A 23761-nucleotide genomic window follows, 5' to 3' on the forward strand; every position below is an offset into this window, starting at 1 on the left:
CAACTACATTGGGTTACTGTTGTTACATTGATATTTCCTCCCCACATAACCTTTATGACCTAATAATAATGTATTTCTAGAAATGCATTACTCTTCAGGTAAATAAATATCATGAACTAAAATGAGAAGACATTCTCCTCACAGTTTGTTAAAACACATCTGCAACTAAGATTTTACAGTCAGTGTAAGAGTTGTACTCAGCACTGGTGGGAGTCTACAAAGCTCACAGCATCCATGGTTCTAATACACTGCATTTGCTTTTCAGAATAAGGGCTCAAGACTTCAACTACTGTATTTTCAATAAAATAAACAAAACACAGCACAGTGACATAAAACACTGATGAGTTAACACTGAAATCCAGCCTGCTTATATACTCTGGCTGGAGGAAAAAAGCTTCATCCAAAATTGAAGCTAGGCAGGTTAACCATAAAAATAAGATACAGTTGTGGATCTACTGTCTTTTTCTAGCTCTGGTATGAAATCAGCTTCATTTAATCAATAAAAAGTTAATCTATTTATCTTAAAGAGCTATGAACCAAGTTATGAATGTGAGGGTGAACTCCTTCCACTTTTCACCAAAAGTTGAGATATTAATGTAAACAGATTATTTTATAGCTCAATATAATGTAGTCTTTGAACCCAAAAGTTTCTCCAATATTAATTAATGCTACGTTCCATTTACACACTACATCATATAACTGTATTTTGTCACTACGTGCAAAAGAGATCCTGTAACAGCATTCTTCATTAAACTACTACATAAATGAAAAGGGCCTGGAGATCAACTGTATTTCATGTCTGAGATGACAAGTTTTGATACAACAAATAATGTATTTGGTTGAATATATGATATGGTATTTGATCAGAAACATTAACTATCTTGCTGTATTCAGCATTGTGCAGAAAAACTTCTGCATATGGTAAGTGTAATGAGATTTTCTATTTGTACTGTACACTTAAGCTGCACTTTAATGATGCTCCTTTAAAATCTCAGTCTTTCCATGGTTTTAGGCTGCCTGACAAAGTTGCCTACAAAACAGCATATGCAACTTAATTGATGATTGACTGTCCTGTAAAACCTCTACAAAAAGAGAGCTGCTATCTCCACTGGAGCATTTAGGATAGAAATTATATACTGTAACTATACTTAGCTGTAAGAAAACTGAATCATAAACAATTGAGAGTCACTCAACAACAGGCTATGATGCTACAAAACTACTTCACTGTGACCTAGAAAATCCAGGCTTGCCCTCCCATAGATTTCCATCAGTGTTATTAAGCGAAGCACAGCAGCCCCATACAAGCTGATTCAAATGAAACTAAAAATTGCTAAAGTTGAAACTAAGCTACTTCCCTGCTAACAGTGAAATGCTGAAAACCAGAATTGAAGCATGCAGAAGAAAACAGAGGGGGGAAAAAAAATGGGGTTGGAAACGGGGAGTGTCAGGAATCCAGAGGACAGAAAAGAGCTCATTCCACCTAGCAGTGTCTTGAAAGGGCAATCACAAGGGAAAAAGGAAAAAAAAATTGACCCTTAAAGCTCCAACACCTACATGTACTCACCAAGTGGAGGGAAGCCCCGAGCAGGGCTTGTATCTCGACTGCTCTCACGGCTGGTATCACGACTGCACCCCTGACTCATGCTGGGTCGGGGGATACGACTGCTCCGTGCTAGCATGCAGCATGGAGAGTTTCAGAGAAGGTGAACAAGTTTAATGAGGACAGAAAGCTCAAAGTCAAGTCACATTTCTGTTAGTTATGGTAATTATTACATTAGTAATTACAATTTGCAGCAGCTTGCTCAGGCTCTTTACAAACCAACTACCTTACATGCTGAGCTGTGTTTGTGATGTGAAATTTCAGCAGCATTAATGTCTGGCTGACAGTCTGCTTTTTTCGTAAGCAATCCAAGTTTTGTTATTCAAGTAGAGCAGGAATCTTCAATCATTTAGGGAAGCTCTACTGTTGCAAAACAGATGAGGTTGAAAGAAACCCTTCCGGAATATTTCTTCCTTAATTATAAAATAAACACCCTTCTGGAACAAAATAGCAGATGAAAATTTTTTTAAAGTAATCATAATACCAAAATCTATCTTTACATAGATTTGCCTTTCACAACATAGTTTTTTGAGCAAATATCCTACGGAAAAAAGAAGGTGTATGCATAGACTTGCAGAGATATCTTTCTCCAATGAAAGATACTGGGAAAAACATTAAGAACCTGAATACCTGAAAGACAGGTTAAAAAGGGATTTGAATTTTAATAGAACAGTAGCTTCAGGTATTTAACAGAAGCTAACTCCTGCTCTTCAAACATTTCTAAAAACTTATCTTTATGGTTTTATATGCATACTGATTGAGATATATGCACACTTCAGGGGAGCTTTAAACTATATTCTTTAGTTTGACAAAACCCCACACACTTGCAGACGTTTGAGACCCTATGTGCTTTTAAAATGTTTGCAGAAAGCTATTTAGCAAGCTTTATGCCTGGTAAAGAATACAGTATTTTCTCAGGGCAAAAACCAGCAGTTAATTGTCAGGAGAATTTAATGACAAGAGGCATTTCCCTTGCTGTTTTGAAAAAGCAGTAGCATATTTCAAGTGTTCAGGAATCGCTGTTAAGGAATTTTCTCAGGCACAGAGTAAAACCTAATCTACCAGCTTTGATGACAACACAGCAGAGGTACATATGCATAACATGAACGTGCTAACACTCTGACTGTATCCTCATATTTATAAAAATAATGTAATTTGCATGCTTCAGAATATATATATATATTCTTATAAATCTCTATTGGTTTGTATACAGAACTTAAAAGCCTAGACTCAAGATTAAATTCCTCTACAGTGCTTCAGTGCTCTCACATACACTGGATATATTAGCATCCTTCAAGCAAAACAGTACAGAACAAAATAGAAACCTTCATATTTAGACTTTAAAATTCAAATAAAGACTTCTGCCAGATTTTTGCTTTGTCAAATCCCTCCCAGTTTTGCAAAACCCAGTTCGCATCTCTCAGAAGAATTAATGGTTCTGATGGTTGACCTCTGATGTCAGACAATGCAAGATGAGCTATTAACCAAGCTGATTAGATCACCATAATGTCTCATGGTACGGGGTTAGATGGTCTTACAATAAATAAGACAGACTAAATTATAAGAACTGGATGAAATTAGGGTCCATGAGTACAATAATCGCATCTCAGATGTACAAGGGAAAAAGCTTACAGGTGAACTACAGGTAAAAGTAACACTAAAGTTCTTCACACAAATACTTGGCTTGAAATTGCAGACTGTCTAGAAGCAAACTTCTCATTCTTGGGTCTCATGCTTAGATGTAAATAATGGCAGCCTTAACATCAGGTTTGCACAAGCAGTCATTTCTCTTACGCAGAAATGATCTGCCCATCTTTTCTATAATAGAACCCTACTAAAAACAGTAAAGGCTCTTTAGAGAGGGAGAGATGTGAATGATTAAAAAAATTAATGGATGCACACAATAGATTCTCCTTCCATACCAGCTAACAGCAGCAGCATGAAGGATGAAGAAAATGCACTTTAACTGCATGAGGACACAGCAGTAGGACAATGCTACACATGAAGCATAATACTGACTGCACAAACCAAACACTGGGTACTTCAGTATTAATGGTCAAATAAAAGGGTTGCATGTTACTGGATACAAAAGAAAATCAAGAGAAAAAAATTGATTGAAAGGAACTGAAGGATGAGTCTGTTGTGGACTCCCAGGCACCTGCCTCACACTTTCACCACTGTGCTGTGTAGAGAAGATTTTGTATCAGCTACTCAGACTATTTCCTTTAGACACTGCCAGCAGTAAAGGCCAGCAGTGTTGTCATTTAAGTAAGTGTCTCACACTGTGACAGCCTGTCTCTGCAGCACAGGGAGCAAAAGCAGAGAGAACAGACACAAGTCTCAATTTGAGAATTCTAAACCCCCAAAAGCTGGACAGAAGTCAAGTGAATGAGTAGCAAAATGGATTAAGAGGAGTAGGCAGCATGAAAGTAGACAGTGTGTCCACAGCCAGCTCTGCTGTGAGAAAGTCTAGGACAGGATAAGGACGGGTTGTTTTCAGTAACATTCCAACTTTCTAATGTGTACTGTACAACTAAGTTTTACCAATTTCATCTGGAAAGTCAGAGCACTTGGACATGGCTCACACCATTATTAAAACACACTATTAAGCTTACGCCAGTGGAACTCAACAGATGCAAATATCACCAGCGGAACATGAAAGTGCCCCTGTTTACCAGTCTACCACTTGGAAGAAACTTGTATTTCATTAGGGTGTGAATTCTAATGATTCTTAAGTGGAGACTAAAAATCAGCAGAGACTTTCTTACATCAATACCAGCATTTTAAAGAGTTTGAAATTCTGCCAAACAGCCAAAGGAAAGCTCTGCAGTGGGGAACACCCAGTCAAGGCAAGTCAAGAACTGCCTTCAGATTTCCAATAAACATGCACAGCATAATCCCAACCAGAAAGAGTGCTGCTGCATGAAACTGACAGCTGTGCCTTCACCACTTTCTGGAGAATGGCTACCTTGAATCTGTCACTTCTTTCAGATCCAGCTGTGCCACACAATCTGCAGAGCATTCAACAGCATTAACTTCAGGCTGATAATTTTCAATACATGGAAAATGGACATCACCCGTTTGAGCAGATGATCTCCTTCAAAGGGCCCAAAGAAAAGCTCAAAATTAAGTGCACTGTACTCCTCCTTCCCAACAGGGTATCATCACTAGCCAATCTCACTGAGCAGACAGCAGAGGCAAGCTTAATACTGAAGTGTCACAAGCAGAGCCATATAGGTGACCCCACAAGACCTCAGCAGGCTGAATGTGCTTTGTTGTGCTGCCTCTGGGAAAACAACATACTTATCAAGGTTCCCAGCACACAGAAGGAATCTGCTTTATGGATACCTGTAGTCATGTCATCATGGAAATCAAAGCTAGCAGCAAGCTACTGATCCTAACAGGCATCCACATGCAAGGGACTCTATTATTGCTACTGCCCCAGGAGAGCCTGAAAAACTCCAGTGGATGGTTTCTGTATTTGGAATCAAGGTGAGTGGGAGTCTATTTAATGAAATGAACAAACAAAATATCAAAGAAATACAGAGACTGAAGCAACACAATAAGAAAGCATAAAATACTGTTAGCTACTATGTTATAAAGGAATAAATACAATGGAATAATGGTATACAGCTGACAGCTCAAAAGCTATCTCCATCTGGGTCAGTATGACAACTTTCAGGATCCAATAAATAGACAGAATTTCTGCAGCTGAACAGGAAAGTGTCAGACACTCCTGTTCCCATAACAGCTCAACCCCGGCTGAATCCATCAACCTGGCAGAAATGGGTGAAAGCCACACATCTGATACATGTCAGAGCTCTCTCCCACTCTCAAAGAACAAGCACTGATTGTGTTCTCAGGGAGCACATCAGAGAAATGAGATACAAATTACTCTTTCAAAAGAATTCAAGGCTCCTGTAATGTACCTGAAAGCAGGCAACCCAAGAGTGAGGATTTCACACGAGACAATTTCCCTTCAGGTGCACAAGAATGTTTCAAGTCAGACCACACAACATGATGATCAGTTTAAGCATGTTTCATGGTACCATCCACCATTCTTTGCTTCCTCCTAAAAATCAATGCCCTTCTACACAGTGATAGCAGAACGATTCTCTCTAGTATTTGGGAGGCTTTACATTTTAAAAGCAACGAACAGAAAAGCACAATGTATTCATATAGAGGCCATAAAATAGATCAGACATGAGAAGAACACAATCTGGAAAAGCAGTCACAATGAATATGCAGTATTTTTTATGAATCATAATGGCATATACACTCAGGTGCTTTAAATTCATTTCAGTATACTGGAAAGAATGAATAAAATACTTCTTTATTACAACCTCCTCTAAATAAAAATGCAGCTCAAATGTAAAACATAAAACTATTGCTAAGGCAATAGGTATAAATTTAATTGCCAACAGTAAGGCTATAATTTCAATAAATTTCAATCTACTAGTGAAGCCTTTGGAGATAAAAAACAATTTAGTATTAATATCATTTAAAATGTTCTTCTACATTAGCTTCAAACCCGTAAAATAATTTCTACTAAAAAATGAAAGTGTTCAGACAGCACATTGAATACCTTTTCACTTCAACTCAGATACACAGAATTTTATATATATGATATTTACTCACCTGACTTTAAAAAAAAGTCTGCTGAAAAATTTGAAAATAGAAACTATTACAGAATATTTACATAACAGTCACTGAGAGAAGAGTATCAAAAGCAGAACAGTTAATGTATACCTCTAAAACATGGTCTAAGAACATGGCTCCAGGATATTAAGGATGAGAGAAGCAAACCATTTAAGATGCAAATTTTCTAAAATAATCCAAGAAGGTGCTTTTTGCCCTTAATTCCAAGTGACTGTGAAGACTGCTCAACTCATTTTAGGACTAAGCTTACATGAGGTCTTTTTGCTGTGATGGTTATTCCCAACAATTGTTCCTGCTTCCTGATCTAATAACATTGCTCATGTTGAATTTCAAACAGAAAACACATCATGACATCTTTAGGCTTACTTTGAAACCATGAGCTCAACCTGGAAAATTAAAATTACTCTCCTATAAACCACAATCACATTAACTTGTCAGCTGAAAAACTCGGCAGAATAACAGTAATATGAACAGTTTCCTCATCAGCAGGAAAGCCCCTCCTTCAAGCAGGCTGGCCAGCCTGTCACTGCAGTGACTGTCCTTACCTAGGCCTATTCTGTTGGGACTCGTCTCCCGACTGCATCCCTGGCTCCGAGGAATCTTGCTGCGCTTCTCTGAGGATGATGGCACTGCCTGGACTCTGGATGTTCCACTGCTCAGGCCACCATAGGAGCTTCCTAAGAGCTTACCCGGAGAACTAGACCGGCTACCAGCTAGAAGAGAACCAGAAATAAGGAAAAAAAAATTAACCCCCCCCCAAGATTTTAAACACGCTGACAGCAAAACTGGAACACAATCAGCTCTATGTAAGAATTTAATCCAAATCACTCAGAAAACTAATGGGAGTGTTCCCTACAAGCCTTCAACAAGACTGAGGGAAGCCTGTGGACAATGAACACTGACATCAGCAACCCTGTGCTGCCCATGGAGATCAAGCCCAAAGCAGACACTGCAGCGTATGAACACCCCAGCTGGCTTTAGCAGAGCTTGTGGAGGTGCTGGGGCAGCCTTGCTGCAGCTGCAAGGGATTCCCAGCCTGCCTCACCTCCTCACAAAGCAACACCGACCAGGCTGTGTGCAGAGCTGTGCTGCAGTGCTTCTGGCACAGGTCACGTGCTGCAAAGCAGCTCAGGCAGCTTTGTGATACACTGCAGTGGTGGCATTGCTTTTCTGCAATAATTCAGTGAAGGAAAATAAAAAAATCCACCACATCTGAACAGATCAGCACAATAATGGGTAAATCACATGAGCCTCTCACATTTGTAGAGATGCTGGCTTACTTAGGTCTGGCTGGTTAAACCTAAGCTATTTTTCAGATGATGAAAATTTTTAGCAAGTTGAATAGTTGGCCTGTTTTATTTTTCCTTGTCTGTTTGAATAGTCCATGGCAACTTCGCATTTCTTCTAAGCCATTTGTTTGCAAGACAGTCTACTAACCAAGATTTATCTGCATATTTACATGCCAGCTGCAGTAGATATTTCTATCTGAAACACTCTTGCTGGCTAACTCAATGAGATGACTAACACTTTTTTTTATTGCTGTGAGTCTTCATTTGGTAAGTCATTTGAAAATTAAGTAATGCTAGATTAAAGGCAATCATAAATAACTGTAAGAGTAATAGATTGGTGACTTTTTTTTTTCTTCAGGTATGTCAGTCCCTGAAAATCTGCTGTTGCAATTTCTGACATTCAATTTACTTGCTGAAACAGCCAAGAAAAGTATATTTGAAAACATTGCAAGAACATACTCAGGCAAGCTCACATTTTGAACCAATATTTGTGCTGATTTCTTTCTGAAATGCATCTACACATCTCACAAAAATTTCATTTCCAGATACTATTACAACTAGTAGGAGTTCAAGACTGTTCTTCTGTCTTAATTTAAGAAGATATGCAACTCTGTTAGTCTCATAAACAATACCATAGCACATGTATTATTTTAACCTACTTGCCCCCTCCAATTTCTTGGCCAGAGCCATTCTGAACCAATCAAATATACTCCAATATTGTATGTGGTACTGGCTCCATTCTCCCCACCCCAAAGTGACAGGTGCCAGTCTTCCACACAGCACCACGATCTAAAAGTCACCTCACTGATGTCAGCAGGGACATACTGAAGTAACTGAGAGAAGAATTCAGCCCCGGGGTTTGAGCTGCAGCAGTGAGCCAGCTTCAACATCAGAGTGTACACTCACCATGTCTGACTACTGGGAGAAAGCAAAATCACCTGCCATACACATTTTTATTTATGACTTCAAGAAAATGCTTTTTAAGTCTTACAGTTAGGAGAGAATGAGGGAAGCTAAAAGCTTAGCAGTTAAAAAATGTGAAGGAAATAACGTGAAAAAGCAAGAAAGGGAAAACGTTTCTTACCACCAGCAGGATTAGCTGATCTGGATCCTTGATTATGAGGGCAGACCAAGGGACAGGCAAAAAGTGGATTAAAAGACAGCAAGACAATACAGCGTTCAGCATGCGGTTTGTGCTATACACAATACAGACAGATTTATTTACAAACATGTCACTCCTAAAGCCTCTGCAGAATGCAGTGAGTTAATGTGCAGATGCAACTAAACTTCCCAAGGTTGACCAGCTTCTCAGCAAAATGTCAACCAAGACACCAAGACCCAAATTCTGCTCTAAATTGCACCCCAACCCAGTCTACGAAATTACAACATGGTTATTCACTGTGTGGGCATGGAGAATTTGGTTCTGTGACCAACTCATTATATTTGATTTCATAAATTATTCCATGCGACATTTGGTGTAAGAACAAAGATCACATCTGGTTGGGCTAGGCTGGAAACTCAGCAAACTAGACCAAGGCAGCAGGTCCAGATATGACCATCCTAAATCTTCATAAGGCATTCTATAGTAATATTAGATCCATAATCTTTGAAACCTTTAAAGAATGTTTAACTATTCTTTAAATACTTCTGAGACTTGTCTCATCTGGTCTGACCATTTTTCCCCAAACTAAGTTTAGGGAAAAAAGGACACTTCTGGCCTTGGATCAGTTTTACGTTCAACACTGAAGAAATCAATTTACATTAGCATCCCAAAGCCCAAATATATCCTTATGACCTCAATGTAAAGATTTCCATTTGGCCCCATGCTCAATACACTATGTCTTTCTGCAGTTCTCCCAGCCTAACACAAGGCTATAAACTGCTTTTTCATCCCTCCAGCATGACAGAGCAAAGCAATGAAAGAATGAACAGAGAAGGGCTCTCAAATAGGGGTACATAGCAAGACAAGTCCTCAGAACAGACAGGTCCTTCCACAAACCCAATCTTCTATTCACAAGGCTGAAGGTCCTCATAACAGGGAGTTTCTCCCTCCCTCTGGTTCTTTTTTAAAATCTGAGTGACAAAATTCTCCCCAGATACACATGACAAATATGCACCAGCACCATATGTATGGCTCCTAGGAGAAAACCATGCCTTGCCAGGAAGCCAGAGAGCGCAGATGTGTCATGTGAATCAAAACAGAAACCTTTTTCCCATATCTAAAAAAATAGGTAATGTCCTATTTTCAACTATGCCAAACCCCATTAATTTTAGACAGCTCACGTGTTCACACATACAGAAATAGAGTCACATAAGCAGGAGAAGCTTGGCAGGGCAAGCAGTCAGCTACAGGCACAGGGGGTGTCTCAGCAGGACCCAGTGCCAGTTATTTAGAGCTACACATCACAGCGACATGAAATTCTGCTGCACGACTGGTAAAAAAAGGCAGCAACTAAGCACTCAGATTTGGGGCCCTGTTTCTCAGCAGGAGCACACACTGGCTAGGTGGGGATCCGTTTTATTACGTGTCCAAAGTGAGCCCAATTCTCTGCTGATGCTACTGTAATTCAAGAGAAACATATTAATAACTCTTTGTTCTGCTCCCCCAGGAATAAAGCAGTTCTTACGCTGGGACTGGGAAACTACTTTAGCCCGGCTGCGGCCTCGAGTATCAGCAGGGGTTGAGGTGACACTTGTGGCACTGCCAGAGCTCTGTCTCCTGGTACGAATCCGACCTGCAGGAATGCAAAGACAAAAAGACTGTTAACAAGTTTCTTACAAAGGCAGCAGCAGCATCTAACACACTATACACACAATTACCCAGTGTACAAAAGAAATTTACTGGGAGAGGCAACACCTTTCATGAGGCTGGCTGAGATGCAGGGGAGGGAGTAGAAACAGCCACGGTCCATGAGTCCAAAAACGTCTTTGCTTTCTGTAATGCTATCAGCCAGTTTAATTTAAAAATATTACCTCTCTATAGCCTTTGCTCCTTGTTCTATAGTAGCTTCTTTACAGAGGATCAACAACAAAAAATTTCAGCTCTCCTAAATGCAGCTTCCTGTATCAAATTATTACTTTCTGACAAGGTGATCACCCTTTCAGAGACAGGTGTAACAGATGCCCTCCCAAATTCCATCGCTGGGATTTCCAGCTAGCTGTCTGGTGCTTTATATCCTGCTCCACCTGCGCAGGCTGGCATGCACTCATGGGACAGTCTGTCAACGTAGTCTGATCACACTTTTATTTCAGGCTCATTGAATTTTTCCTGCTGTTTACAGATCCCTCACATTTATCCAGAGATCAGTGTAACTTTACTTGTAATGGAGAGCCCTATTTAACACAATCAGTGAAGAGGAAAACAGATTCTGTTTGCCTTCTCTTTATTTAAGCAGAGAATGTATATAAAGTCTCAAAGTGTTCTTGGTCCTTATTCTGTCCTTTCCTCATGAAAAAGCCACAGAAATTTGAGCTAGGAAAGCTTACGGGGTCATCGGTTCATCACCTTCCTGGGGCAGGGCTGTTGCCTACAGAATGTTCTTTCCAGTGCTAAGCTTCAATTATCTGTCTCTAGTTAACGGGAAAGAAATGGTAATTAAGAGTAACACAAAGAAAGCCTCCACCAACACTTTTCAACACGTCAGTTCTTAGCCAAATCTGAAGTTTTTTTCTCAGGACCCATGCCAGTGCTATCCTGCATTCAGAGGATGACTTCAAGTTTCAGGCACAATAACGAAGGGAAAAAATCCACCACAGGTAAGAGAAGAGTCTAGACAACTGCACCCACTGGTTACAGATACTCATCTCCTGCCCTCTGTCTCCTCCATAAGCATACAGAGAAATATGAACAGGGAGACACACACTTCTGACCCAAAAAAACCCACTTCACAGAAGGCACACACGCAGGACAAGACAATGGCAAGTAGCCCAGACGGAGTGATTGGGAGCTGTGTTCCTTCTCTGAGCTCTCAAAATATTCATAACATGTTCTGCAAGCTTCTGCTAGACACAGTGACAAGGAGATGCCTAACTTTGACAAGAAAGGGTAAATTTGTTTGCAAGGGGAAAAGCCTACAAGACAGTCCTACTTCAAACCCTCCACCAGCACCTAGTTTTAAAACAGCTCAGTAGGCAAAGTACAGGTATGTACCTTCAAACGATTGTTTATAGACAAGACACAGAAGGAACCATCAACATAAAACTGGGAAAACACAAACAAAGCTTTTTAGCCACTGGCTCAGCTGAACAAGCTCTGAGCACACCCAAGTGGGTCCAACAGCCATAAAACTGGCTGCTGATGTCTCCTTTACCACGAGCAAGGCTGCAGATTCCTCTCCTCTAGGGCATTCTTGCCCCTTACAAAGGGTCAGTCTGATGCACCACCAGAGGCAGCTCTAGAGCTCTCTGCCAGCCTGATCCCACCCCATGCAAGCCTGGCACAGCTACACACAGATGAGCAGAGCCACTCTGCCACTTGCTAACAAGGAATGGACCCAAAGCCTGACACAGGCTGGCTCCAAGGCAGGCGGGCATGGGGAAGGAGGCAGACAGACATCGCTCTCCTCTCACAAGCCTCAAGGCTTCCCTTCACTTCTATCAGGAGGGCATCATAGTAGGACAAGAAGTTAAACCTGACCAGTCTTGGAAACCAGTAATGCAATTCCTTTACATCCTTCCAGAAGGCCAATGGGAGGCCTTGGCATTGCAGGCAGTGCTAGGGGGAAATCAAACTGAAATTCAACACTACACACAGTAACAGGCAGTACTGGAAGACACATTTAGTGATGTGCGTGGGCCACAAATGGGTGAGAAGGGACTGATGTCTACTCCTCTTATACAAAGGCCCCTTAACATCCTCAAAATTTCCTGGATTTTTCTGCATCTACAAAAAGCTTTTTTTATTTTTTCTTGCATCTTCATCAGTAGGTGACTAAGAAAGGGAAAACTGGCATGTGTCACTCCTCCACCTTAAGAAATACAAAGCCTAAAAGAATATATAAAGTGAAACTGAGATTAGCTTCTGAAACCAATTCTAGAGGCTTTAAAAAAATAAAACTGAACTAACACGTCAAACTTAATTGACATGTGATTATCAGCAAGATTGGAAACTGAGAACTCAGCCCTATTTTGAAACCCCTGAGGGCTGGTGGACAGATTCCTACCAACTTCAGCAGTTTCTGAATGAATGAATGAATGACCAGGAACAAAATTCTGCTTCCTTTTGGACTGGTACATCTGCACACTGATTTAGGCCTGTTGGGTGTCAGAGAGAACAATGTGAGAGGAGAAGCTGTTCAGAGTCCCAAAACTGACACTGGTTTTCTCATCCTTTTAAAAATGCTGACGAGCATTTGAACTAACACTGCACTGGATTTGCATTGTGCAAATGGATTTTTAATATATATTATACCAAGTACAGCATGCATATATAGTAGCTAATCCATACAACCAAAACGTGTCTTCTACATTCCCCCAGGAATTTTGTTTGCAAACAAGAGTCTGCACTCACATCCAAGAGTTATTTGCACATAGGACTATGTGTGTGGCTTTATCTCTATCACTCTAACCCAGACAGAAAAACTAATTTCAAGCAGAACTGGAAATAGCATATCAAGGAAGTTATTTAGACTTTTTTGCTGTTATTAAATTCAAGCAAACACCTCCCCTCCCAAAACTTCCTTGTTTTCAAGTGGGTTTGTCTCCATATCTAGCTCAAACTACAGATGTAGCAATCCATATTTCATAACAATTATTTTTCTGCTGCTTCTAAAAGCATTACTGCATCCTAACAACAACAGCACAGCAAATGAACAGATAAAGACTGCCCCAACTAGTTTCCAAAAACCATAAAAGTATTTCCATAAAAAAGCCCTTGATCTAAATTTGACATGTGACACATTGCTGTTGGTACAGAAAAGACTTTCAAAGACTCCACATAAATGCTTTGTATTAAGAAACCACTTCTGTATTTTTTAGGAGGTTTTAGTTGTATTTTTTAAAGTTATTGTCATTTTCACAACAATGGTTCAGAATCAACCCTGAAATGTCTAACAAATGCCTAAACCTAGAAAGGTTATTTTGGTTTTTTTTTTTTAGAAAAGGAACAAACAAAGGAAGATTCTGTGGTAACATTTGGCTTTACAAGAGGCTTCACCTGGCAGGTTGTTCTGAGCTCTCTGGGTGGATACTGCAGCATCCCCATCCCCAGCACTCAGAACAGTCATAGGCTTTATGACACTCTGTGTATTACACTGAAGAAAATGGTTTTCAAAGAGTCTAGAAACATTATATAACAGCTCCACAACTCAGTTTAATCAGTTCCATGCTGTGAATAGGGACACCTACAACCACGAAAGTTATACATAGATGCACTGGGATGATGATGGTCTCTCCAGGAACCAGGTTAATGCATTTAGGTTACCCAGCACTGGGGTTTTCATCCCATTTGGAGAAAAACATTCCTGAAAGAGCCTCTAGCCCTAGCTGTACCACTGCTAATTGACAAATGGACATGGAAGACACACAGTGATCAATTAAAAACATGCTTTACAGATAATCTTTAAAAAACTTTTTATAACTACCATCAGAATGGCTTCCATGCATATCTAGCACTTCTCCAATGTTAGAAAGACCTGACTCTGCACCATGATTTTCCATGAGAAGCACTTGATCCCTACTGGAAACCATCAGGCTGTGGTTGCCTCTGGGTTTTACACGAGATCTCCCTCCAAGGCAGAGGGCTCAGTGAACAACAGTCCACTTTGCCCTACACAAACACACACAGCCAAATCAACTCAGCACTTGCAAAGGGATGGACCAAGAAGAGTAAGAAACCTACTACCTGAGCAGTTCCATGTAAGGTTCCACTGTCAGTCATCACTTTGAATCAAGTCTTGCCCTTAAGGACAGGGGAGAGCTTTAAGGCAGAGAAGAAAACAGGAATGGCGATTTCTTTAAACTTGTGTTGCTCCCAAAGCCTTTGATAATGCACTCAAGGTGTCTACCTGAGCCTAAGTCATCTGAAAACTGTAACAAACCCCATTTTATTGCCTTTCTGGTGAATATTAAAAATTGTGCCAATGACTGCAAACTGCTGATTTTGTTTTAAACCTGCCAGTTTCAGGTCAAACTAGCATTTGTGCTCGCCCCTTTGGAGAAAGGCTTGTCTGAAGGGCTTGACTTTATGCTTGCTTTGAAAAAAGGTAGCAGAAATGCTTTGAACCATTCTTCTTGACTGAAAGTCAGCATTATGCACCCTTTTTAAATATTCCTTGAAAAGCCATTTCATGATAAAATAATCAGAAACTTTTCTAAGGTTTCCCTTTAATCAGGTATAACAAACATGGCACAAGTGCCACCTCCCTAGCACTAGCTGTGAACATCAAGACTATAAAGGTTTCTCTCTTTTGAGCTTTCTGTGCATAAAGCCCTTAATGCAGTTCAAGAGATCCCCATACATGAAGGGTCTGAGCAATCAAGGCACACCTGTGCACTGCATGAAGACCTGCACAAACCTCACTGGCATACAGACTCACCTACCCTTCCATAAGGAAGTGCATTTCAACAGCATTTGCCAACTGGGATGTCACACTTAAAACCAAAGGGCTGATACTCAACTCTTAGTTGGCATTCTTGCCACTGGCATCACCTACTCCATCTTGCTCCTTTGTTTGAGCTGCCTGACTCCAAACCAAACCACTGAGGAGAACCAAGGGCAAAGCAGATGGGAACTGCCAAGTCCACACAATGCTGGCTCCCAGCTGAGGGGAATGAGCAGAATTTTACAATGTAGATACAGAAAGCCATGATGGGAACCAGACTGCAGATTTAATGTCAAGCTGAACCACACAAAAAGACACAGGAATTTTCTCTTAAATTACTTACTGGTGACCTGCAAAAAACCAAAACAAACCACAGGGGCAAAAGCGTAGATGACATTTCTGCTCTATGTTATGTTTCCTTCTGTTTCCAGAGCAAGAGGATGTTTTTCTCTTCCCCCACCCTCTTAATTTTTACACTGATGTCAAGAATACAAAGTTTTGTCTTCCCTGTAGCTCCTGACTCAACCTGCAAGATCACAGAGTTGGCAGAAGACCTTACTCAGCTTCATCATTCAGTGTAGGACACAGTGAACCCTGAATAAAGGGTTTTTTCCCCTGACCTATCTCAAAGGAAAACAAAGATGAAGAGTTTCAAACAGTGATTAAACTCATTCTTGAAGTACTCTGGCTATAGTGTACTGTGTAGTTTTAATTCTCCCTGATCTTCCTTCTCAAAAAAGAGAGAATCATATGGCAAAAAGAAGATATAAGACTTGGTATTTAAGACTTAGGGGATAGCAAACTCACTTTCTGAAAGTTCATCTTAATCTTCCCTGCCCCAAGCAACTTGCTGGTTCTCATCACAGATTTTTACCAAATCCAATCTGCTCCTAATGTAACTGAATCGAAAACAATAACCAAATAAAACACCCACCCTTTTGCATCATGACAATAAAGTATTTAGTAAACTAAAAATAGAGGTATTCCACAGGGCAGCTGTTGTCACAGGCCTCTCCAAACATTATTATAGCCAAGGAGAGGATTGAAAGCTGCATATGGTATTTCATATAAAACTCTAAACCTTCAACATTTCAAATGTAGGCCAAAATAGATAGGTTTGAGAACTAAGAAGAAAGAAAGAAAGAAGAGAAAAGGTCAACCATTAAAACAAACAAACAAAAACTCTGTTATTACAATAACTTGGAATTTTCATCTAACTCAGTACTGATTCAGAAATACAGGTTTCAGGCCAACTTCATACTCCTTATCACTGACAGATCACAAAGCACAAATACTTCCTTCTCAAGATGCAGAGGTCAGTTCATCTCTTAACACTTAAGTACCATTTCCAAAAATGGTAGAGACCTTTCCCCCTAAATAATAAATCAATGCATCACTAATAGTAAGGAAAATAACACAGATGTCACAACAGCACAGTGGCACTTCTCAGACCACCACAGCCAAATACAAGCAGCTATCAAAGATATGAGCACAGTCCCACAAGACAGTAATAGATCCCTTGAAAAGAGACTTGCAGTGGGAAAAAAAAGGCTTTGCTGGAGAGTGTGGTATCTTCATTCCGTGTAGAAAACATTCTTGTTTTCAACTCCTGTCTACCTCAGAAAAAGTGACTTCCCAGTGATCTTTTTTTTGCTGAAGAAATAAGAAATAAAGAACAAGTTTTGACAATGAGCCAGAAAAACAGACTGAGATCCTTCCCAAACTAGTAGGCTCAGTGTTCTAGTAAAAAAAGTCTTCCCTCCAACTGTCTTTGGTGTAAGCCTTCTCACTCAGACAGTTAACAACAAAAAGAGAGAGCTCAGGTTTAAAGAGGTTGACTAAATATTCCTTCCCTAGAGATCATTGTTTACTGTCCTCATTTTTCTGCCATGTGATCATCTCATTCAATTCTCACGCTGCCCAGTCTCTTCCCGAAAGCATTTGGCAGTTGTGGCCTGAGCTTTGGATGGAAAAACACAGAAAACCTTTACACATCAAGGAGAAAAGAAATCACAAGCCTTGCGTTGTTTGGGAGTTTTTTGGTTATTGTTGGGGTTTTTTTTAGTCTGTACATGGGTCACCCTCAACCAGAACAGTGCTTTAAATAAAGAAAACCCACATAACAACTTAGTGACCAGAGTCATAAAAGCAGACTAATGATTATTAGCAGGGAGGAGCTCAAAGAGAAAGTGAAGAATACCCCATGGCATCAAAATGAGCAGGACAACCATGCAACACTTCATGCAGGTCACCAGTGAACATGGATGAGAACCAGGTAACACTTTGAGAACAGAGACCAGGTAGGGTAGTACGACTGTGGACACACCTCAGTTACACAGAGAGACTGCTTACCCTCGGTTTTACTGGTAGTACCATCTTTAGGCAAATTAAAGAAAAATAAGGAAAGGGTTAATAGGGAAAAATCAGTAACATCAACAGAAGTGGGCACTATATATTAGCTACATAAATATGCAAAAAAAATTAATACAATTAAAGAAATGAAAGAAGTTTGACCAAGCAGCAAATCAAACCTTGATGTATCAGAAGAAACACTTGCAGGATTTCTCTCCTGCAACAACCAACCTTTGCCCAACTCCATTTTCGTTGTTTGCCTCACCACTTCTCTCATGGGAACGTGCAGGTGATAAATGTCCCTACTAGCTAAAAAGGAAGCAGGATCCTTCAGGAGCAGCCATGTTTGCATCACTGAGCACAAATTTGCTGCTTTTTTCCTACAGCCTGGCTTAAGAACACGACTGACACTGGATCCAGTCTCTCAGCTTCAAGGACCAAGTAAGTTTTCAGCAGATACTTCCTCCCTCTTCATTCTTCCTTGTGACATAAGACTGTTTGAAGCCAGTTTAGCCACTGAAGCCAGAGTGTAGCACAACTCAAAACTGGCTGCATCTGTAAGCCCACTATCAACTTCACATTCCATAATTACACTTCCACTGCAATGTACCTACATCTTGAACCAAGTATGAACAATTTAAATTAGGATAAGAATTCAACTTCTGCACTGAATACAACCAACATATCTAAGTCAAGGTAAAATATTTCAGATATGAAAGAAACCTGTCCAAAAAAGGAATCCATAAAAACCATCCCTACGTAATTCACCACTTACATTTTAACAGATTAAAGAGCAAATGCCCTACATTAAGAAGAAGAAACTCCTCAAGTGACTCAGTGAAGACCATATACACAGATTAAATCAAGACCACAGACCCTTGAGTTTCTTCCCTGTTGTAAGGGTAAATCGATGACAAGTCTGGAATTAGATTAGTGTGAAACCAGCAGAATGAGAAATGAGCTCAGATGATCAGCTCTGCTCACAACCAAGATGAAGCTCAGCAAATACGGTGTCAATCACTGTCTTGCATTTCCTCCTCTGTGACTCCTCCTTTGATGGCAACTCCAGGAGAGAAAGATGCAATGCAAAGTCTGTTTTAAGAAACCCTGAGACATCTGAAGGTGATATACAATGCTCTGAGGGAATAATGTGACATGTGGCTACAATCCAAAGAGTCAGCATAAGGAACAGATACTTATATCCTGCCTGGTGACATGGCAAAGCCAACCTCCTTTTTGCTTCTATATCCTTCTCTTTTGTGAAACAGAAAGGGAGCAAACTCAACTAAGATGTACTATTCAAAGCATAAAACACTTAATGGAAAACCCGTTTCAGGAAAGGAGGGAAGGAAAAGAAGGAAAAGAGACAGGGAAACATGTCAAAAGGAATTGAATAGCATTGTCCTCAGCAATGTCCCAGAACCACAGTGTGTTCTGCTCTTCCCCAGAAAGACGAGTGAGACGCAGATTATTACACAATTCAAAAATGTTGCTTCAAGTCAGTTCTGTTGTATTTTTTTTTCCTTAATCCCAAAGGGCAAGAGATCACACACTGATCCTGGAGAGCTGGTAACTATCTCAGAGGTACATTCTTGTAGGCAGAGTTTATTATTCCAATAAAACTGGGAGGCACTTTCTGCTACTAAAGAACTCTAACTGCAAGAGTAGAACATGTAGATTTACCTAGTGATGCGTATGACCCTGGGGGCAAGGCTGCAGCAGAACTGAAGGGGGTGGATGCTCCAGAAGACGTCACTTTTGACTTGGCACTAGCTGCTGCATTCACATCGACGTCACTGCGGGATCGCTGCAGAGATCCTGGTGTTGACACAGATTTTGTACTTACTGTAGATGCTGCAGATGGGAGTGGGAGATCCAGAATAAAGAAGATTAATTTTTTGAGCTGTGTGCTTCAAAGAGCCTGACAAGCAGTTTAAAGTACTATTTTTAACACTCACTGCTGGCACTGAAATACCTCAACTAAGAATGCTTTATCAGGGCAATGTGGGCTTCCCCACACTGCCTGCAAAGATATTTCATCAATGTTGCCCTGATGCTACTTCTAAGAACTTTATCAGACACAAGCCCAAATGATAAGATCAAAAAGGCTGTCGGGCCAGTAAAAAGAAATTTCTAACAGAATCTAGATGGGAAAGTTCAACCACAGTAGCCATCACTGGCTTGTGAGATTTGCTGGTCAAAACAGACCTGCAGGTCCTTCAGTCCAGGTTCTAATAACTTCCTTCCCAACACCTCATCTTCTCATGAGGATCGTTGTTCCCATCACTTGTTGATGCTCACCCTCTTAAGCATGAAGCTTGGCTACTCGGCTGCAAGCAAACATGCATTTGTGTGCACAGTCAAGTAGGTTACACAGCAACATCTCCTTGAATCAAAGGTCTCAACAGGTGGTAGTTACAGACAAACCAGCCAGAACCCAACCTTGGTCAGGTGTAAAAGGCAGCTTATCTTCTACTAATAAAGTTTTGTCTATTACATTCTATATTAAAATGTATTATTTAGATTATTTTATGCATTTACTTAGGACAGAAAAGCTAAATATTCCATCTGACAAAAAAAACCAGATTAGCAATGAGATGGAATTTAACACTGTAGGACTTGCATGCAGACACCTCCAGTAAGTGCTGAAACCATGGAGTATAAATAACAAAAAACTGTAAAACTGAAGGCACTATTAGACTATGTAGCTGCATGTCTTAGCATCAGCAGCAGTTTATTCAAACTATTACAAACCTACACATACCTTGGCGACAATTTTCAAGGCTTTTTTTGCTTCCCTTCAGGTGTAAGAAATTACTGATTTACTAATTTCTTTTAAAAGCATTATTTTATCAGCAGCTGATGCACAGAATACGGTGTAAAACCCAAAGGTAATTAAAATTTCTACATCCTGAGCTGCCATTTTAGGGAGCAGTAAACTGTGATCAAAGTTGGTTTTTGCATATCACAATGCCACACTTCCTTGGCAACACCTGAGCACATTTTTCAGCTCCTGTTCTCACCTCTAGATGTTGTACTTCCAGTAGGACTTCTTTTGGCAGACAGTGGACGGCTGGAAGTCAATACAAACATTTATTAGAACAAAAGTTATATTCCACAGTCATCAAGAGCAGTACAATTCTGTTCCCTCAGTACACAATTAAGTTAATAGGAAATTATTTATATGCAGGAATAAACTACCAAAGCTTGTTGTTTAAGGATAAATACAGCACCACCATGAAATTATTTATAAAAGTATTAAGAAATAAATTAGTATTTTCATTATTTGTGCAAAAAGAGATTTTTAAGAACACTTTTTGTGGATTTAAAAAGTTATACCAGTAAGTTATGGATATTTTTCATATAGGTCTTACACATAAATCACAGACATTTGGAGTCTAAGTTGACTGTGTATCTGAGAGTAGCTAAAATACATACATTCAGCAGAAGAGTTACATACTGACTTTGCACTCACAACTCAAGTTTAATTTTGTCATTTTTTTTTCTTTTGTCTGGAAAGAGACAGACTTATACCTCTAGGATTAATGCTAAACGCAGAACTTCAATCTAAGCACTGTTTTAAGCACCTGAAAAGCATAACTAACAGTATCTGCTGAGCACAAATAGCTTCCTAGAAAATTATTTATGGAGTCAAGATAACGACTGTATTTTAAAGCCAGTACAGGGTTTTGCTGGCATTTATTTTCATGCAGTGCTAGGTAAAAAGAACAAAACATATATATATTTTGGAGTAACCAAGTGTAGAGTCCAAGTAATGACCAGATGAGACAAAGCAGTGTGATGGCTCCCTTCAATTCAATGGGGCTGTCTGTCAGCAGTTGTTTAAATGGAGAGGTAGTGACACAGAAAGCCTTACTTGAGACTCTCCTGGGAGCTGGAGGAGGAGCGATCTGACTGTGGCAAGGACACGATGCTGTCAGAGTTCTTCAAATGTGACTGCAGGGCCTTCTGGTAGGAAGACTCCAAGGTGTGGTACAAATGCTCTGCCTCTCGGCTGAAGTGACTGTGGAAACCCCAGTAACACCTGGAAACAAGGCACAGCACTGTGAACACGCCCTTGTCGTGTTTTAGGGGGCTGTGGCACAAAGGCACAGCCAGAGCCCTTCTCACTATCACCCACCATTAGTGGGCTTGTCAGACCAGTCATTTCAGCCACCTACTGCCCTGCACCATTTAAGACAAACCACTTCTTCAACCATTGTATTGCTCAAACAGCTGCACAAAAAGACAAACCAAATGAAAGAACGATTTGGTGCATTTATTGTAAAAGCACAAGTAGCTAACAAAGCTTTATTAGGGAAGAAACCCTCATCCCTCCAGCTGTCTACTGTAGACAGGAGACTGCAGGCCCACCAGACTGACACTAGTTTGGGATGGGGTGTGCAGTAGCTACTTCAAAAACATGCCAAAGGCAGAATGCATGGGCCTGATTCAGGAAAGCACCAGCTGCTGTTTTCTTCCTTAAGTTTGCAGCATTCTTGGAGAGCTGCTTGTTAGAGACAAGCCTCTGTACTGAGCTGAGGCTTGTGACTGTCTTTTTGGAAAGAAACAAGGAAAGGGAAAGAGATGCTCACATGGACTTTAAATCAGTGCCATGTTGAAAATAAAAGACTATTTTAAGATGAGGGAAGAATTCCTCTATGGTCCAAACCTCCTGGCTGATGGCTAAACACCATTCACTCTCAGCACAAAGGAGATGAAGACTCTCAGTACTTTTCAGGGGGCAACTAATGGGCAGTTTAAGAGCAAGATCATTAGCTCAAATGAGTCAAGAGCTGTTTGTGTGTGACAGCCAGTCCTCAGAGAAGCCACATGCATTCTCACTTCACAAGAAGAAAACAAATTTCTGTCTCATAATCAGCCACACTGCTATTTAATAAATATGGGAAGAGAGAATTAAGCATGCTCTCTGAAGTCCCATGCCATTCTCCTTGCTGTCTATTCAGCTTAACAAGTCACCTACTGTGAAGTCTCAGTGACTACTGTAATTTTCAGTGATGGACATGCTGCCTTTCAAAAGGATTTAAGCAGTCCTACTGTGAAACACCATTGCTTATAACACAGCATTTAGATTAATAAAATTTATTGTTCATTGTTTTCATGTTTTACATCATTCTCTTTCTGCAGAAAAATGTTCCTGTAGTGTTCTGTTCAGAAGAGCATGATCCTGGTATACCAGCATACTACCATAAGTATGATCATATTAATGGAAATGCGTAAGACCTTCAAATGAATAAAATCTACTGCAAATATTAAAATTTCTTATAGATAAACACAAAAAAATTTTCAATGTCATAAAATACTGCCTTAATTTAGGATACCATTTAGCAGTGTACTAGCACAAGGACTTTTATTTCAAGAGTAGCAAATAACAATAGAACAGACTCTTTCAGCTGGATAGGACCTGCAAGGAACATCTAGTCCAGCTGCCTGACCAATCCAGAGCTGATCACAAGTCAAAGCCTGTTGTTAAGGCCATTGTTCAAATTCCCCTGAAACACTGACAGGTTCAGGGCATTGACCACCTTTCCAGGAATCCTGTTCTGGTGTTTGACCGCCCTCTTGGTAGAGAAATGCTTCCTGACATCCAGTCAGAACTTCCCTGACAGAGTTTTAAAGCATTCCCATATGTCTACCACTGCATCGCAGAAAGAAAGGATCAGCACCTCCCTCTCTGTTTCCCCTCCTCAGGAAACTGTAGAGAATGGTCAGCCCTTGGGCCATCTTTTTTCCACCAACGGAGAAGTTAGGAGAATGTATCTTGTCTGGATTTTTGTCTCAACCTATGACACCATACAATAGTACTGACTCACAAAACAGGGAAAAAGAAGGGGAGGAAGAAGAGACACCAACAACAGCTTCCACTTACTTTCTTGCCTCTATCCTGGCTTCAGAGTCTGCATCATGAATTCCCTTCTTTATTGTTTCAGCTAACACTGATATGTGTCTGAAAAAAGAAAGAAAATATTATCCAGCAGTTCAGAAAGACGTGCCATGCTTGTAAACAAATGACTAATTTGATTTTGCCTTGGTGTCTGAGAACAAACAGTTCACCACATCCTTTCATTATCATCAAGGATCCTTTATGACCTTTATTTATTTATTCTTACAAATCAGTTTTATTTCACCCACACTGCTGTCTAGGAAACAGCAAGCAGCATTCTTCATAGGTCTGTACTTAGCTATCCAAACTGCCTGGATTCAAGAACACTCTCCTAAGCATTAAATAATATGGTGCAGTCTAGGGCTACAGAAATTGTGTCCCAGTCTCTCCTCGCACAATTACTTTAACTGGACAT

At 40.2% G+C, this 23761-nt stretch overlaps 1 protein-coding gene across 7 annotated transcripts in view; it reads right to left on the reverse strand.

Annotated features, from left to right (window-relative positions):
* Positions 1–23761, reverse strand: part of CLASP1 (cytoplasmic linker associated protein 1) — a 173251-nt gene that overhangs the window by 60771 nt on the left and 88719 nt on the right. For all 7 annotated transcript variants that reach the window (XM_082285311.1, XM_082285315.1, XM_082285312.1 and 4 more), the window contains exons 16-21: positions 23332–23409; positions 21319–21486; positions 20465–20514; positions 19125–19295; positions 10176–10283; positions 6805–6972 (exon numbers count right to left, since the gene is read on the reverse strand). In XM_082285311.1, coding sequence (XP_082141437.1) covers positions 6805–6972; positions 10176–10283; positions 19125–19295; positions 20465–20514; positions 21319–21486; positions 23332–23409 — 743 coding nt within the window. The remainder of the gene's footprint in view (positions 1–6804; positions 6973–10175; positions 10284–19124; positions 19296–20464; positions 20515–21318; positions 21487–23331; positions 23410–23761) is intronic.

This window comes from Coloeus monedula, assembly GCF_965178545.1.
Source record: "Coloeus monedula genome assembly, chromosome: 7".
Classification (NCBI taxonomy): Eukaryota; Metazoa; Chordata; class Aves; order Passeriformes; family Corvidae; genus Coloeus; species Coloeus monedula.